Source organism: Scomber scombrus, chromosome 5 (assembly GCF_963691925.1).
Source record: "Scomber scombrus chromosome 5, fScoSco1.1, whole genome shotgun sequence".
NCBI lineage: Eukaryota > Metazoa > Chordata > Actinopteri > Scombriformes > Scombridae > Scomber > Scomber scombrus.
In genome coordinates this window covers 32,520,140-32,537,336 of record NC_084974.1, presented here as the reverse complement: position 1 = coordinate 32,537,336, position 17,197 = coordinate 32,520,140, and the positions used below count along the sequence as shown (strand labels likewise).

At 42.4% G+C, this 17,197-nt stretch overlaps 2 protein-coding genes across 3 annotated transcripts in view; one reads left to right on the top strand and one right to left on the bottom strand.

Annotated features, from left to right (window-relative positions):
- Positions 1–7,662, bottom strand: part of parlb (presenilin associated, rhomboid-like b) — an 83,864-nt gene extending 76,202 nt beyond the window's left edge. For both annotated transcript variants that reach the window (XR_009925143.1, XM_062418582.1), the window contains exons 1-8: positions 7,553–7,662; positions 5,691–5,898; positions 2,957–3,097; positions 2,530–2,578; positions 2,078–2,173; positions 893–1,042; positions 301–371; positions 62–163 (exon numbers count right to left, since the gene is read on the bottom strand). Coding sequence is in view for 1 of the 2 variants with exons in the window: in XM_062418582.1 (XP_062274566.1) it covers positions 62–163; positions 301–371; positions 893–1,042; positions 2,078–2,173; positions 2,530–2,578; positions 2,957–3,097; positions 5,691–5,898; positions 7,553–7,629 (894 nt within the window). In the remaining variant the exon portion in view is untranslated. The remainder of the gene's footprint in view (positions 1–61; positions 164–300; positions 372–892; positions 1,043–2,077; positions 2,174–2,529; positions 2,579–2,956; positions 3,098–5,690; positions 5,899–7,552) is intronic.
- Positions 7,663–8,605: 943 nt separating this feature from the next.
- On the top strand, positions 8,606–16,577 carry LOC133980006 (nucleotidyltransferase MB21D2). Its single transcript, XM_062418564.1, has 2 exons — positions 8,606–8,906; positions 15,243–16,577. Exons 1-2 carry the CDS (start codon positions 8,678–8,680, stop codon positions 16,505–16,507), a joined length of 1,494 nt encoding a protein of 497 aa, XP_062274548.1. The 5' UTR covers positions 8,606–8,677; the 3' UTR covers positions 16,508–16,577.
- Positions 16,578–17,197: the final 620 nt, after the last annotated feature.

Sequence of the window (17,197 nt, the reverse complement as noted above, 5' to 3'; positions counted from 1 at the left end):
GGAGGATCAGTCACACATACAGCTGAGAGACAGGAAGTTAGAGGAGTGAGGAGAGTCTTACGTTAGCAGCAGTGAAGGTGAACATGGGGAGGAAGATGATGGCCAGTTTAGCTTCTGGCATTTTGGTACAAACAGCAGCGAGGACGGTCATGATGGCTCCAGACTGAAAAACAACCAGGAAACCAGCTTCATGAGTTCTTGTTTTTGACCCCCAGGAAACACTTTGTGTCCTTTTAGGGGCCCCTGAGCCTGAGGTTGAGAAACCCACTGCTGTACATATCTACACAGTTCGTTACTCACCGCTCCGAGAGACGGACCGAACCTCCCAGTGACCATCTTACACACGTAACTGGCAAACGTAGAAACAACTCCTGAAAACACAAGAACAAGAAGGTGAAGGAGTGAAGGTGTGAAGGTGGGAAGGAGTGAAGTAGTAAAGGAGTGAATGAATGAATGAATGAAGGAGTGAGTGAATGAATGAGTGAAGTAGTAAATGAGTGAATGAATGAAGGAGTGAAGTAGTAAATGAGTGAATGAATGAATGAATGAAGGAGTGAGTGAATGAATGAGTGAATGAATGAGTGAGTGAATGAGTAAAGGAATACATGAACGAATGAATGAGTGAATAAATAAGTGAATTAAGGAGTGAAGAAGTGAAGCAGTAAATGAATGAATGAATGAATGAGTGAATCAATGAGTGAGTGAATGAGTGAGTGAATGAGTGAGTGAATGAGTGAATGAGTGAGTGAATGAGTGAATGAGTGAATAAGTGAATGAATGAGTGAGTGAATGAGTGAGTGAATGAATGAGTGAGTGAATGAATGAGTGAATGAATGAATGAGTGAATGAGTGAGTGAGTGAATGAGTGAATGAATGAGTGAATGCTGCTTACCTGCTGACATGTAGACGGCCATGAACTGTTCTCTTCCCAGCATGGAAACAGCGCTGGAGGAGAAGCTCCACAGAACGTACATGTTAGCGGCCATGTGGAAGAAAGAGAAGTGACTGAAGGCGGAGAGAAGCATCGGAGAGCAGACTGTCTCTGAGGAAGGTAAACAACAACAACAACAACAGTTAGTCTTTATAGGAGAGCAGACTGTCTCTGAGGAAGGTAAACAACAACAACAAGTTAGTCTTTATAGGAGAGCAGACTGTCTCTGAGGAAGGTAAACAACAACAACAACAACAGTTAGTCTTTATAGGAGAGCAGACTGTCTCTGAGAGGATAAACAACAACAACAACAACAGTTAGTCTTTATAGGAGAGCAGACTGTCTCTGAGGAAGGTAAACAACAACAACAACAACAGTTAGTCTTTATAGGAGAGCAGACTGTCTCTGAGGAAGGTAAACAACAACAACAACAGTTAGTCTTCATCGGAGAGCAGACTGTCTCTGAGAGGATAAACAACAACAACAACAACAACAACAACAACAGTTAGTCTTTATTAAACTTTAAGAGCTTTAAAACACCTGATTTACACAAGAATATATTAATAAATACGACTCTGCCTCATTCAGAGCTTCAGTGATCAGCTGATTAACTGATTTAACTATTTAGATCATCGATTAATCCTGAATTAATCCAGGTTTAAATGAAATAATCCTGAATTAATCCAGGTTTAAATGAAATAATCCTCAATTAATCCAGGTTTAAATGAAATAATCCTCAATTAATCCAGGTTTAAATGAAATAATCCAGAATTAATCCAGGTTTAAATGAAATAATCCTGAATTAATCCAGGTTTAAATGAAATAATCCTGAATTAATCCAGGTTTAAATGAAATAATCCTCAATTAATCCAGGTTTAAATGAAATAATCCTGAATTAATCCAGGTTTAAATGAAATAATCCTGAATTAATCCAGGTTTAAATGAAATAATCCTGAATTAATCCAGGTTTAAATGAAATAATCCTCAATTAATCCAGGTTTAAATTAAATAATCCTGAATTAATCCAGGTTTTAATGAAATAATCCTCAATTAATCCACATTTTAAACCAAGCTTAAACCTGAAAGTGATAATAAAAACAATGTAATCCCAAATCAACAGATAATCCAGAGCGTGTGCTGACTCACTGGAGGCGGGGTTAGCAGTGAAATATTTAAACATGAAGCGCTGCATCGACGGGACTCTCCAACAGCAGAACACGACGACGTTAGCAGCAATGATCCCTGGGAAAAAAACACAGACAGAGAAAGAGAAAGAGAAAGAGAAAGAGAAAGAGGAAGAGAAAGAGAAAGAGAGAGAAAGAGAGGAAGAGAAAGAGAGAGAGATAAAGAGAGAGAGAGAGAAAGAGAGGAAGAGAAAGAGAGAGAGAAAGAGGAAGAGAAAGAGAAAGAGAGAGAAAGAGAGGAAGAGAAAGAGAGAGAGATAAAGAGAGAGAGAGAGAAAGAGAGAAACAGGATTATTAGACTGAAACTGGAGAAATAAACATATTTAACTGTTTTAAACTAACAGGAAATGATGTCATATCTACAACATGAACACAGGAAGCTGGAGCAGGTCAAATGTGTTTCCGTCGGCTCACCTGTAACCGTCCGCTGTCCTTCACTCAAGCTGCTCCACCATTGGTTGATCTGAAACACAAACAGCCAATCAGAGCAGGAGGACGACTTTATGGGTCAGTGATGAATACATAAGTGTTGGTAAGATGATGAATTCATAAATCAGTTAAACTAGATTTAAAAGCAGCATCAGGTTTGTTAGACTGAATGCTCCTGAAAATGTCAAATGGTGTAACCACAAAAGAATGATGAATATTACATATTTTATCCTCCTAGAGAGGAAGAAAGAAGAGAAAGAAGAGAAAAATGAAAAGAAACATTTTGGGAGTATTTCTATAAAAATGAAAAAGTATAAAATGATGAAATCGTGGTTACACCAATTGGACGCTGGGTTGCACCACATTAACGACCCTCATACAGAGAATAAAACATCACAGATATTATTGTCACCTCTTTGCGGACGTCTCCTCGTTTCTGAGGTCGGATCTTCTCCAGCCAATCAGCTCGCACCTCGTCGAAGTAGCTCTGCACTCGAGACTTCAGGGACTCGTACTGCCAGATGGCCGCCGAGCCGAAGGAGCAGCCTGTAAACTGACAGGAAGTTAGCAAGCTGTCTGTGACGTCACGGTGACATCATCATCATCATCTTATTTGTCTGTTTCTTTTGTCTCTTAATCTCATTTTTCACCTAGTTTTAGTTCAGCTTTTATTAAACTTTAATCTTTTATTTTACCTGTCAATCACGACGTAGACACGCCCTAATGCATACCCTGCTTCATTGTCAAAGATTTTATAATTGTCAAATTATAAAATCAGAGAGGCCAAAATGTCCCAAATGAACATCATACTGCATTGAAGAAGGCTTTAAACTAGCGATTGAGACCATAAACACATTTTGAAAACGTTTACTGAGGTTAGAAATCAAGTGAGAAGTTGGTGAATTCTCCATTGACTTGTATAGAGACGGAAGTCCTTTTGACACCAAAACGGTCGCCCCCTGGTGGCCTTTTGATAGAATGCAGTTTTAAGTTACTTCCGCGTTGGCATCATTGCAGAGGACCGGAACTCCCCGCCTGGTGGTTGCATTATTTGACTCATAAATAAAATTAATAATCAATCATCCTATTTGCATTTTCATTTTCTTCTTCAAGACTACACATTTTATGCCATAATCAAAAAGAAAACAAAGAGCACATTGCTATTTCGTTTTAGTGTGAGAGTGATGTCAATAGCCGCTCTTATTCAGCTCCGTGCTGACCGTGCTACCCATCTAATACAGTAGGGGGCGCTGTGCACATCTGATATATGGACGCATCACAGATCAGCAACTTTCTGCAGACTTTTATAGACTTTCTGCAGATTTCTAGAGAGACTTTCTGTATTTCTGTAGACTTCTAGAGAGACTTTCTGCAGACTTCTAGAGAGACTTTCTGTATTTCTGTAGACTTCTAGAGAGACTTTCTGCAGACTTCTAGAGAGACTTTCTGCAGACTTCTAGAGAGACTTTCTGCAGATTTCTAGAGAGATTTTCTGCACACTTCTAGAGACTTTCTGCAGATTTCTAGAGACACTTTCTGCAGACTTCTAGAGAGACTTTCTGCAGACTTCTAGAGAGACTTTCTGCAGACTTCTAGAGACTTTCTGCAGACTTCTAGACACTTTCTGTAGATTTTCTAGAGAGACTTTCTGTTGATTTCTAGAGACTTTCTGCAGACTTCTAGAGACTTTCTGTAGATTTCTAGAGAGACTTTCTGTAGATTTCTAGAGACTTTCTGCAGCCTTCTAGAGACTTTCTGCAGACTTCTAGAGAGGCTTTCTGCAGACTTCTAGAGAGACTTTCTGCAGACTTCTAGAGACTTTCTGCAGCCTTCTAGAGACTTTCTGCAGACTTCTAGAGAGACTTTCTGCAGACTTCTAGAGAGACTTTCTGCAGACTTCTAGAGACTTTCTGTAGATTTTCTAGAGAGACTTTATGTAGATTTCTAGAGAGACTTTCTGCAGACTTCTAGAGACTTTCTGTAGATTTCTAGAGAGACTTTCTGTAGATTTCTAGAGAGACTTTCTGCAGACTTCTAGAGACTTTCTGCAGCCTTCTAGAGAGCCTTTCTGTAGACTTCTAGAGACTTTCTGCAGACTTCTAGAGACTTTCTGCAGACTTCTAGAGGGACTTTCTGTAGATTTCTAGAGAGACCTGCAGACTTCTAGAGACTTTCTGCAGACTTCTAGAGGGACTTTCTGCAGACTTCTAGAGAGATTTTCTGCAGACTTCTAGAGAGACTTTCTGCAGACTTCTAGATACTTTCTGTAGATTTTGTAGAGAGACTTTATGTAGATTTCTAGAGAGACTTTCTGCAGACTTGTAGAGACTTTCTGCAGACTTCTAGAGAGACTTTCTGCAGACTTCTAGAGAGACTTTCTGCAGACTTCTAGAGACTTTCTGCAGACTTCTAGAGACTTTCTGCAGACTTCTAGAGGGACTTTATGCAGACTTCTAGAGAGACCTGCAGACTTCTAGAGACTTTCTGCAGACTTCTAGATACTTTCTGCAGACTTCTAGAGGGACTTTCTGCAGACTTCTAGAGAGACTTTCTGCTGCTCTTCTTCAGCTCCGTGCTGACCGTGCTACCCATCTAATACAGTAGGGGGCGCTGTGCTCATCTGATATATGGACGCGCTCCCTGAGACTGTGCAAACACTGTTAGAATTAGCTGCCCAGGTGAATTCTAATATTATATCTGAGTCTGATGCCCGAGACTGAGTTGAGCAGGTCATAGAGAGCTTGGCTGCTCTGACGTCACACATTCAGACGTTAATGAGGTTTTTCACTTTCACACGATTCTTCTCTTCTCTTTCTTCAAGTTGCTGATCTGTGATCTGTTACGCGTCCATATATCTCCTTGATATATGTTGTGGTTTTTCCTCTACCCTTAGCAATACTATGGTATGCTATGGTAAAGCATTGAATCTGCTGGTTTAGAAGTACCAGCATATGCACGTATTGTTAATTATATCCCAGTTTTTGTCCTTTCATTTGTTCTTTATTCCTTTTCTTTATGTTCTGTTTTATTATCAGCTTGTCAATTAACTATAAAACACTTTGAACTACATTAACCTGAATGGAAGCTGCTGTATAAATAAAGTTTGATTGATTGATTGATTGATTGATTGATTGATTAGCACTTACCCCCACAGTGAACAGCATGGGTTTGATGAGCCGGCTGAGCGGCGGCCCCCTGCTGGAGGAAGGAGGAGGCAGCTGCTCCCAGAGAGGCGTCGGGTTCTTCTTCTCAGGCTCGATGCGGGTCGGAACCAGCTCCTCCTCCGCTCTCTTAGCTTCGGGCTTCTTGGCGGCTTTCCTGAAAGCACATCGCTGCTGGAAGCCGTGAGTCAACCTGCACAGACAGTATTGATTATTGATTATTGATTAACAGGAAAAAAAACCTTAATAATCAATCAGGAGTAAAAGATGTTCTTTAGTTTCAGCTCCTCAAATGTGATGATTCCCCTTAAATTAAACATCTTTAAGGAAGGAAGGAAGGAAGGAAGGAAAAGAAGACAGGTAAGAAAGATGGAAGGACGGAAGGAGGGAAGGACAGAAGGAAGGAAGGAAGGACAGAAGGAAGGATGGAAAGAAGGAAGGAAGGACAGAAGGACGAGAGGAAGGAAGGAAAGAAGGACAGAAGGAAGGATGGAAAGATGGACAGAAGGAAGGAAAAACAGAAGGAAGGATGGAAAGAAGGAAGGAAGGACAGAAGGACGAGAGGAAGGAAGGAAAGAAGGACAGAAGGAAGGATGGAAAGAAGGGCAGAAGGAAGGAAAGACAGAAGGAAGGATGGAAAGAAGGAAGGAAGGACAGAAGGACGAGAGGAAGGAAGGATAGAAGGACAGAAGGAAGGAAGGACAGAAGGAAGGAATAAAGGAAGGAAGGAAAGAAGGAAGGATGGAAAGATGGAAGAAAAGGAGGAAGGAAAAGAAGACAGGTAAGAAAGATGGAAGGAAGGAAGAAGGGGAGGAAGGACAGAAGGACGAGAGGAAGGAAGGAAAGAAGGACAGAAGAAAGGAATAAAGGAAGGAAGGAAAGAAGGAAGGAAGGAAAGATGGAAGAAAGGAAGAAAGGGAGGAAGGAAAAGAAGACAGGTAAGGAAGATGGAAGGAAGGAAGGAGGGAAGGAAGGACAGAAGGACGAGAGGCTGAAGTTGGGTTCTGATTGGAATTCACTGGTCCACCTTAAAAGTGACATAATGCCTGTAGATGGCGCTATTCAGTCATTTTCAAGCTAATTCATGAACTGAAAAATTGAACAAATACGGGGAAGATGAAATGAGAATGATCAGTAGAGCATTTTAACTGCAGCATATTGTCTTTACTCATGGAGAACTGCTTTCAGTCTTACTGCTGTGGCATTATCTGCTCAGTATTAAAACATCTTCACAATCTAATACTCCAGTATGACAGGAGATGTCAAAGCGTATCATAACCCTGAGTTTTATTCATTTTTATTCTAGCATTTTCTCTTAATGATCTCAAACCTTCACTGCTTTTTTCCATCCAGACCACATTACATCAACTATGCTCCAGACTACTGAACACACTGATAATAATACTTATTTATAACCCTAGCCTCACTTGTAATATCTAAATATATAAATTCCTTCTTGATAATAACTTTAACACTTCCAGTTATTCAGGAAGCTGATAGGTGGAGCCAAACATCCCGGAAATTAAGGTTTTTTATGTAAACATCAGGTTTATTTAAGCATTTAAACTATATTTTTATATATTATTATAAATATAATGTATCACAATATAACGTGACAGTAATATGAATATAATAAATATTATTTTGCATGCAGAGCTTTTAGTTATTATGTAGTATTTTATATTTTTGTGGCTTTAACTAAGCAGGAATTAGCTCAGTTAGCCTGCTGCTAGCACTCCGTTTAAATATAACGGTCTTTGAAGCTAACGATGCTACTTCCACACAGCGGGGCTCGGTCTGTCTGTTAGCCGGGGAAGGTGCCCTCTCCTCCGGCTACACTCACTGACCTGCCTCCCCTCACGGAGCTCCGGAGCAGCTCGTCTCCGGTCAGTCTGAGCAGGACAGAGCAGCTCCTCCACGCCATGTTGGAGCCCGGTGACCCCGGCGCGGTGATCGGTACCGGGTCACCGGAGCTCCGGGAGGACTTTTAAACCTAGGATGGTGACGTCATGTGCCGCCCTGCTCTGCTTCTGATTGGCTGATCTTGTTGTTATTGTCATAACCTCAACCAATCACATTCCTCATAGCTAAATCTAACTGATATCAGCCAATCAGAGGCAGAGTAGGGCGGATGATGACTTCACCGTCCTAGGATTAAAAAGTCGCACCGGAAGCACTGAGACAGACAGCACACATAACTTTCAAAGTAAAATAAAATCAGAGCAAATCAATCAACATTTCTCAATTTATTTTATTTTATTTTTGTTTCATATATAATAACTTAAGTTTAATAGCAGAATATATTACTCATTTATTATTAGATAGAGCCTGACTGATGAATACACATTATGTGTATTATATCTCAAACTTGAATTAATAATAATAATAAAATGTGTATAAAATATTGCCTATAAAACTTTACATCAACATATGTGCTGATACTGATATATCAGTGATGGGCCAATATCGGCTAATAATACTGGTCAGGATCCATTTATCATGCTATTTAGATTTTATTTTATATTATATATATTATTATATTATTATATATTATATAGCCTATAATATTTTAAGGTAGATAGTAAAATGGAGTGTTATTTTAATCCAGTAGGAGGCGCTGATGACACATTTATGATGCAAACTGCCTGAAATAAATACTGTAGTACAGTTTGAGGTACTTATACTTTACTGTATTACAGTTTGAGGTACTTGTACTTCACTGTATTATTGAATTGACTATAGTAGACAGCAGGATGGAGTCTTATATAATCCAGTAGGAGGCGCTAATTACACATTTAAGAAGCAAACCGCCTCAAAAAAAATCCACAAAGAAGGAAAAAAACAATCTCTTTTACTTTGAAAGGCTTAGGGCATCGGAAGTGCAGCAGGTGTTTCCGGTGGTTGTGTTTGTCCTGGCTCGGCTCGGCTCGGATCAGCCCAGCAGCAGCAGCAGCAGCAGCAGCAGTAACCTGATGGCGGCCCCTGCTCTCTCCGGTCGGGCCGGTTCAGCGGGGAACAGCCCCACGGCGGCCGGCGCGAGGCTCCCTCCCGGCGGCCCCGAGCTCGACTTCAGGTCGGCGGCCCGCATGGAGGATCTGAACCGGCTCATCCAGGAGTTCAGCAAGCACGACCAGCGGGAGTACGACGACCAGCGAGCCCTGGAGATACACACGGCCAAGGACTTCATCTTCTCCATGCTGGGTGAGCATCACACACACACACACACACACACACACACACACACACACACACACACACACACACACACACACACACACACACACACACACCAGGGAGGGGAGGGGTAACGGTGTTTGTCTCCGGTAACGGGGAGGGGGGACGCCCTGCAGACTACACCTGCACACACACACACACACAGTAATACACACAGTAATACACACACACACACACACACACAGTAATACACACAGTAATACACACACACACACACACACACAGTAACACACACACACAGTAATACACCTGCACGTACACACAGTAATACACACACACACACACGGGTGTGAGTGTGTTACTGGGTGTGTGTGTGTGTGTGTGTATTACTGTGTGTATTACTGTGTGTGTGTGTGTGTGTGTGTGTATTACTGTGTGTATTACTGTGTGTATTACTGTGTGTATTACTGTGTGTGTGTGTGTGTGTGTGTGTGTATTACTGTGTGTGTGTGTTACTGTGTGTATTACTGTGTGTGTGTGTATTACTGTGTGTGTGTGTGTGTGTGTGTGTGTATTACTGTGTGTGTGTGTGTGTGTGTGTGTATTACTGTGTGTGTGTGTGTGTGTGTGTGTGTGTATTACTGTGTGTGTGTGTGTGTGTGTGTGTGTGTGTATTACTGTGTGTGTGTGTGTGTGTCTATAAAGTCTGAGCTTGTGAAACTAAATGTTTGACATCATGCCTCTGATGTAACGGAGCATCAGGCTCAGGTGTGTGTTCAGTCTCAGGTGTGTGTGTGTGTGTGTGTGTGTGTGTGTTAATCTATGTATGTGTGTGTATGTTACTGTGTGTATTACTGTGTGTGTGTGTGTGTGTGTGTGTGTGATTTTTAAAGGTTTAATTGGACAGTAAACAGCAGCGATGATGAATCAGTAATCACTGTTATTTCTCCTCCTGTGTTGAAGCTGATTTACCTGTAAACTCACCTGTAGATGCTTCACCTGCTGAGAGCCACTCAGGTGGAGAGCATGATGAGTTCAAGGCCCCTGGTTAAATACAGACACCTGTGAGAGCAGCGGTGATGAAAAATAACTGAGTATATTTACTGTAGTACAGTTTGAGGTACTTGTACTTTGCTGTAGTACAGTTTGGGGTACTTATACTTTACTGTAGTACAGTTTGAGGTACTTATACTTTACTGTAGTACAGTTTGAGGTACTTGTACTTTACTGTAGTACAGTTTGAGGTACTTGTACTTTGCTGTAGTACAGTTTGGGGTACTTGTACTTTACTGTAGTACAGTTTGAGGTACTTGTACTTTGCTGTAGTACAGTTTGAGGTACTTGTACTTTACTGTAGTACAGTTTGAGGTACTTGTACTTTGCTGTAGTACAGTTTGAGGTACTTGTACTTTACTGATACAGAGAAATGTTCTTTCTGTTTGTCTGAATCTGAAACATTCAGCAGCTGCATGATGAAAACAGTTTTAATATTTTAACATCACGTCTGTCTCGTTCTCTCTGGATATTTATCATCTGACACATCACAGCTGTTATTTATCAGTTTAATGATGTGATGCTGGAGTCAGACTTTAAAATAATGAAGTGACATTTAAGGACGTCATGATCTCACTGTTTGTTTTTCACTCAAACAGAAAATAAAAGCTCTGTATGATGCAAAAAAAGCTCTTTTACATATTTTGCTTTAATTTGAAGGATTGACAAAACACCTGATTAATGATTAGAGATAATAAAAGAATCGTTAGTTACAGACTTCTTTACCTGCAGGAGTCAGCGCCTGAAAGATTAAACTCAGAGATGAATAAACACTACTGCAGAGCGCCGTCCAGGCAGGGAGTTCTGGTCCTCTGAAATGAGGCCAACGCGGAAGTAACGTAAAACTGCATTCTATCAAAAGGCCACCAGGGGGCGGCCATTTTTCCGTCTCTATACAAGTCAATGGAGAATTCACCAACTTCTCACTTGATTTCTAACCTCAGTAAACGTTTTCAAAATGTGTTTATGGTCTCCATCGCTAGTTTAAAGCCTTCTTCAATGCAGTATGATGTTCATTTGGGACATTTTGGCCTCCCTGATTTTATATGTGACGATAAAGCAGGGTATGCATTAGGGCGTGGCTACGTGGTGATTGACAGGTTGATTGGTTCACAGGTTCAGGAGGGCGCCTCATGCTCCTCCTGATGCCCATATAAGTAGAATCCATGTTTTTATTTTTCCCAGCATGCACCTGAAATTTTCAAGATGGTGCTGCTCAGATCCGATACTATTGGCCTCCGAGCAGCAGTCCACAAACCAATGGGTGACGTCACGGATGTTACGTCCATTGTATAGACAGTCTATGGGAAAAACTGATGAAATCTGTCAAAGAACGTCTCAAAAGCTCAACATGATGTCTGTCAGGCTGCTGCAGAAATGATCTGATGGGTTGAACGTCTCAAGGACGAGTTCACAACGTTTCTAGTGTGTTTATCTCTCTGTAATGATTCCTCCTGTTCATACTGAAGGAGGACTAAATCCACAGTCCTCCTTCTGTGTAGAAATGTATTAAAAAGTTGATCTGAAGCTAATATGAAGCTTCAGTCGTCCGAATGAGTCAAATCAAGTAGATATGCGTTAATGTTACAGTCTTTAAAATTCCTTCACTGTGACAGAAACAGAGATGAGCAAGGAAAGAAGAAAGGAGGGAGGAAGGTAGGGGGGAGGAAAGAAAGAGAGAAGTAGGGGAGGAAGGACAGACGGAAGGAAGGAAGGGAGGAAAGAAGGAACAGTCAAAACAGGCGGGGTCAATTTGACCCGGGAGGACGACAGGAAGGTTAATGAACTATAACAACAACACACAGGTTTAATTTGAACCCAAAGTCGGTCCCAGACTGTTTGTTAGTTTGGTTGTTGTTTGACGGCAGTTTGAGGTCATGATATCTGATTAATCACCTGATCAATGATCTGACTGTCGGATGATTGGTTGGCTTTTGTTGTTTGGGGTCATGGAGATGTCCGAAACGACCCGTAACCGTAAGCTGTCAGCAGCCAATCAGGAGACATATTATTATTATTATTATTAACCCTCCTGTTGTCCTCGAGTCAAGAGAGGGAGGAAGGAAGGAAGGAAAGGAGGGAGGAAGGAAGGAAGAAGGAAGGAAAGGAAGAAGGAAGGAAAGGAGGGAGGAAGGAGGGAAGGAGGGAGGAAGGAGGGAGGAAGGAGGAAGGAAGGAACAATCAAAACAGACGGGGTCAATTTGACCCGGGAGGACAATACGAAGGTTAATGAACTATAAACTGGGCACAAACACTACGGGATTAACCCAAATTGAACCCAAAGTCGGTCCCAAACTGTTTGTTAGTTTGGTTGTTGTTTGACGGCAGTTTGAGGTCATGATGTCTGATTAATCACCTGATCAATGATTTGACTGTCGGATGATTGGTTGGGTTTAGTTGTTTGGGAACATGGAGATCCCTGTATTGACCGTTTGACCAGAGTCAGTGGAATTTGTTCTTGGTTCGACATGGAAAACAACATCCAGACCAGTATGAACAGCAACAACAGACATACAGACGATATATTACGCATTAATAATAATCACAATGTTCCCAGCAGCTCAGTGCAAGATGCAGAAATGAAGGGTTAAGAGGCAGAATTCAGAGTCTGTATTGCTTTTGATGTGTTATAATTAGATTAGAGAAACTTTATCAATCCGCTAAAGGAGAAACTCATTTGCCACCAAACAGCTCATACTTACAACAACACGAACAATACAATCGAATAGATAAAACACAAATAGAAACATGATCTACAGCAGTGGATCAGAGCAACAACTAAAAGTGCTTTCCTTAAGAAATCTGACTGCTGCTGAAACAAAAGAGCTTCTAAAACATTCAGTAGAACCCTGAAAGAGCTTTTAAAGGCTGATAAAGGCATTGTGTAAAGGATAACCTTCAGGGAATAAAGTCGTTTTTAGTTTGGTCCTCGTTCTCGTAATCTGCACTGAGCCTGTTTTTTAATAATATCAGAGTGTACCTGATGTGTTGAGGTTAAAGTGAGATTCTGTAAAATGAAGCTGTTGAAAGAGGAAAGAGTGAAAACAAGAGTCTGTTGGTGATTGTCTGGTCCAAACACTTTCTGACAAACAGAGAAACAAACAGAGTCTGTCCACCTCACTTCAGCACAGGAATGCTGCCGCCGGCCAGAAAGTGTTTGTGTCTTTTCACTTTTAGGTCAGTGGAGCAGAAAACTGGACCAGACCGCTCCAGTCCGACTGTTGAACACAATGACCTGTCAGACGGTCCAGACCTCAACAAAACCCACCCAAACTCGACTCGCATAAATTAGTCTTTGTTAAAAAGAGATTGGATGTGACAGGGACCAGAGGAAAATATAAACTCTTCCACGATGGACCAGAGAATAATCAGTCCTGATCCAGACTCTAGTGGATCTGAACCAGGCGGGGAGCTCCGGTCCTCTGAAATGAGGCCAACGCGGAAGTAACCTAAAACTGCATTCTGTCAAAAGGCCACCAGGGGGGCGACCGTTTTGGTGTCAAAAGGACTTCCGTCTCTATACAAGTCAATGGAGAATTCACCAACTTCTCACTTGATTTCTAACCACAGTAAACGTTTTCAAAATGTGTTTATGGTGTCAATCGCTAGTTTAAAGCCTTCTTCAATGCAGTATGATGTTCATTTGGGACATTTTGGCCTCCCTGATTTTATATGTGACGATAAAGCAGGGTATGCATTAGGGCGTGGCTACGTCGTGATTGACAGGTTGATTGGTTCACAGGTTCAGGAGGGCGCCTCATGCCCCTCCTGATGCCCATATAAGTAGGATCCCTGTTTTTATTTTCCCAGCATGCACCTGAAATGTTCAAGATGGCGCTGCTCAGATCCGATACTATTGGCCTCCGAGCAGCAGTCCACAAACCAATGGGTGACGTCACGGATGTTACGTTCATTTCTTATATGGACAGTCTATGATTTTCTTACAGTCTATGATCTGAACAGACCTTAAAAGACAGAAGAAGCAACACTTACATCATCATGATCCACCAAATAACGAGCAGCAGTAAATTCTACCTCTGCCAAGTGTCAGATGTGATTCAAACCAACCTTTTGGAAGCTGTAGACTTTAATGTTTTATTTTATTACTTTAGATTGTAAGTTGTTCCTAAAGGGCGACACACACACACCGACTGCATAGTTTTGAGTAATTTAATGTCTACATCATAAACCGGTCGATCAAAAGGCCTACATATCACACAGTATCCAAACTGTTGGCATCAAATGTCTGGTCATAATCTTTTTGACTTATTCATTGATCAGATAGTTTATAGACTGTATTTTATTTAGGCAAAGTTCTTGTATGCCCTTTGCCTTCTTTGTCCAGTTTTAAACAACTATTTTGTAGAAGAACATGTTTATATTCCTCAGAGTAGCATATCAAAAAAGACGCAAACCATTGGAAATGGTACCTGAAGCAACACACCAGACGTGTCAACAGTCAGATGTAGTCATGTTACAGTAGCCAGGATGTGTGAATGCAGAGATTCTTCCAAATTCCTCCAGCGCTGACTCTGCAAATAAGGGTACTGTCCTTAATCGCGAACGCCCCAATATTTTGCCCCGGTTCCTCTGTACCCTTTCCCATCTGAAGGACCCAGTCGCGCCAAAGGTCTCCACAGCAATAACTCATATACACATCTTCATGAAATAGCTCCGCCAAGACTGTTTGTTTTGTCATCAAAGTTGAAATGCAGATGGTTTAATTGACCTCTGATTGGGGCGATTCAATTGAAACGAATTGACTTGGCTGTAAATTTTGGTGTCACAAAGGGGAAACTTGTTGAGGGTGAGTTCTCTTTTGCACCAGTTCTGTGGTCAAAGGGTTGTACAAAATAACATTAGGTGTGAAGTCAGGTGAAAGCTTGAAACACACTCACAATAGGTGCCACCTTACCTCACCAAAAGATGTTAATTTATCTGAATGGTCACACTCTGGTAGGCAGAAGGAAAAACCCGCCATCGTTGAGATGGGCAAGACTCTGCAAATGGTACAAATGTGAATAACGGAGAACACTCTGAGTCTTTCCTGGAAGACATTCACAGTGTTGTTCTCTGTTCACGTGAAAACTGACAGAAGTAGTTGTTTGAAGAATGAAAACAGAGAGCTTGTTTTTGGGCGCTGTCCCTCCAATTCTGACGTTCAGATCCTGCTCGAGGACATGCTCTTGGTTTTAAGTGGACCGATGCTTTAATGAGACATAAACAAAAAATCATAACTTTATGTCTGTGTTTGTGTATGATATGATCTTGTTCTCCCTGTAGTCATGTGTGTCCTTCTCTGTCTCTCAGGAATGGTCCAGAAGTTGGACCAGAAGCTCCCGGTTGCCAATGAGTACCTCCTCTTGTCGGGAGGCGTTAGGGAGGGTGTGGTTGATATGGACCTGGACGAGCTGAGCGTCTACGCCCGCGGTACAGACTACGACATGGACTTCACCCTGCTGGTCCCTGCACTCAAACTCCATGACCGTAACCAGCCAGTCACCCTGGACATGAGGCACTCGGCTTTGGGCCACTCCTGGCTCAGCCTCCGCCTCTTCGACGAAGTGACCATCAACAAGTGGAAGGACTGCTGCACTATCGTCGACCACATCAATGGAACCACCAACTACTTCTTCTCACCAACGATGGTGGCCGACTGGTTCTACCAGTCCATCTCTCTTGTGCTGCTGGAGGTGCAGAAGAAGCCGCAGAGAGGGATGCCGAAGGTGGAAAAGGTGGAAAGGAATGGGACAATCATCTCCGTCATTCTTGGAGTCGGCAGCAGCCGAATGCTGTACGACATCGTCCCTGTGGTGTCATTTAAAGGCTGGCCTGCTGTGGCTCAGAGCTGGCTGATGGAGAATCACTTCTGGGATGGTAAGATCACAGAGGAGGAGGTGATCAGTGGCTTCTACCTCGTCCCTGCGTGCTCCTTCAAAGGTCGCAAGGAGAACGAGTGGCGCCTGTCGTTCGCTCGCAGTGAAGTGCAGCTGAAGAAGTGCATCTCAACCAGCCTGATGCAGGCATACCAGGCCTGTAAAGCCATCATTATCAAGCTGCTGTCCCGCCCCAAAGCCATCAGTCCGTACCACCTCCGCAGCATCATGCTATGGGCCTGCGACCGCCTCCCCTCCAACTACCTGTCGCAGGACGACTACTCTGCTCACTTCCTGCTGGGTTTGATCGATGACTTGCAGCACTGCCTCGTCAACAAGATGTGTCCCAATTATTTCATCCCTCAGTGCAACATGCTGGAGCACTTGTCGGACGAGACGGCCATGCTGCACGCCCGCAAACTCTCCTCTGTGCGCTCCGATCCGACCGAGCACCTCCGCACTACCATCGAGCATGCCAAGGCCGCCAACAGGCTGACGGTGGAACTGCAGTGGCGAGGGAGCTCCAACAACCTGCCGTCGCCGCAGTCGGACGCCGGCGGAGAGAACCAGCCCGACGACCGACTGGCCAAGAAGCTGCAGCAGCTGGTGACGGAGAATCCTGGGAAATCCATCTCGGTCTTCATCAACCCGGACGACGTCACACGACCGCACTTCCGTATCGACGACAAGTTTTTCTGAAACTGACAAACGTTCTCCCAGACCTCTTCCTCCTCCTCCTCTTCCTCCTTTTCTCCTTTATCTCTGCCTTCCTTCTCTTGCGCCTGGTGCCCCGCCTCCTCTGAAACTTTATTTTTTACATTTTTTTTATGTTTCTCTGCCACAGAGTAAAGTGAGGTGATCGTGTAGTTGTCTGCCACGATTTTTTTTATTTTTTATTATTATTTTTCTACTTCCCTTCCCCTCTTCCCTCCTCTTTCACTGTGTGCCCTGTGTTTTTTTACCTGCTGAATGCCTTTTCAATAGACAGCTGAATAGCAGCAGGTTGTTTTTAAAACTGAAGGACGAGGCGAAAATCCACCTTTTTAAAATGGAATCCAGCTTCCTACATTATTGGTAGTTTAATGTAATTATCAGGGATCCTGGAAATGAGACGAAAGCAACAACTCCATTAAGAGAAGCTCGTTCACAGACAGTCGAGACACACTGATCAGATCAGAGTGTTTTGTTACAAATCTCAATTAAGAAACATGGAAATAATACTTTCCAGTCATCGTCCTACTTCAGCTCTTCATTTGAGGAGTGATGTAATCGCTGGTTGAGCTGAAGAGAATAAAAACACATGGACATTACAAAAAAGAAAAGTCAGAATATTTAAGTAGTTTGAATTATTAAACATTCAAGCAAAGAAAATTAGGTTGCAAATATGAT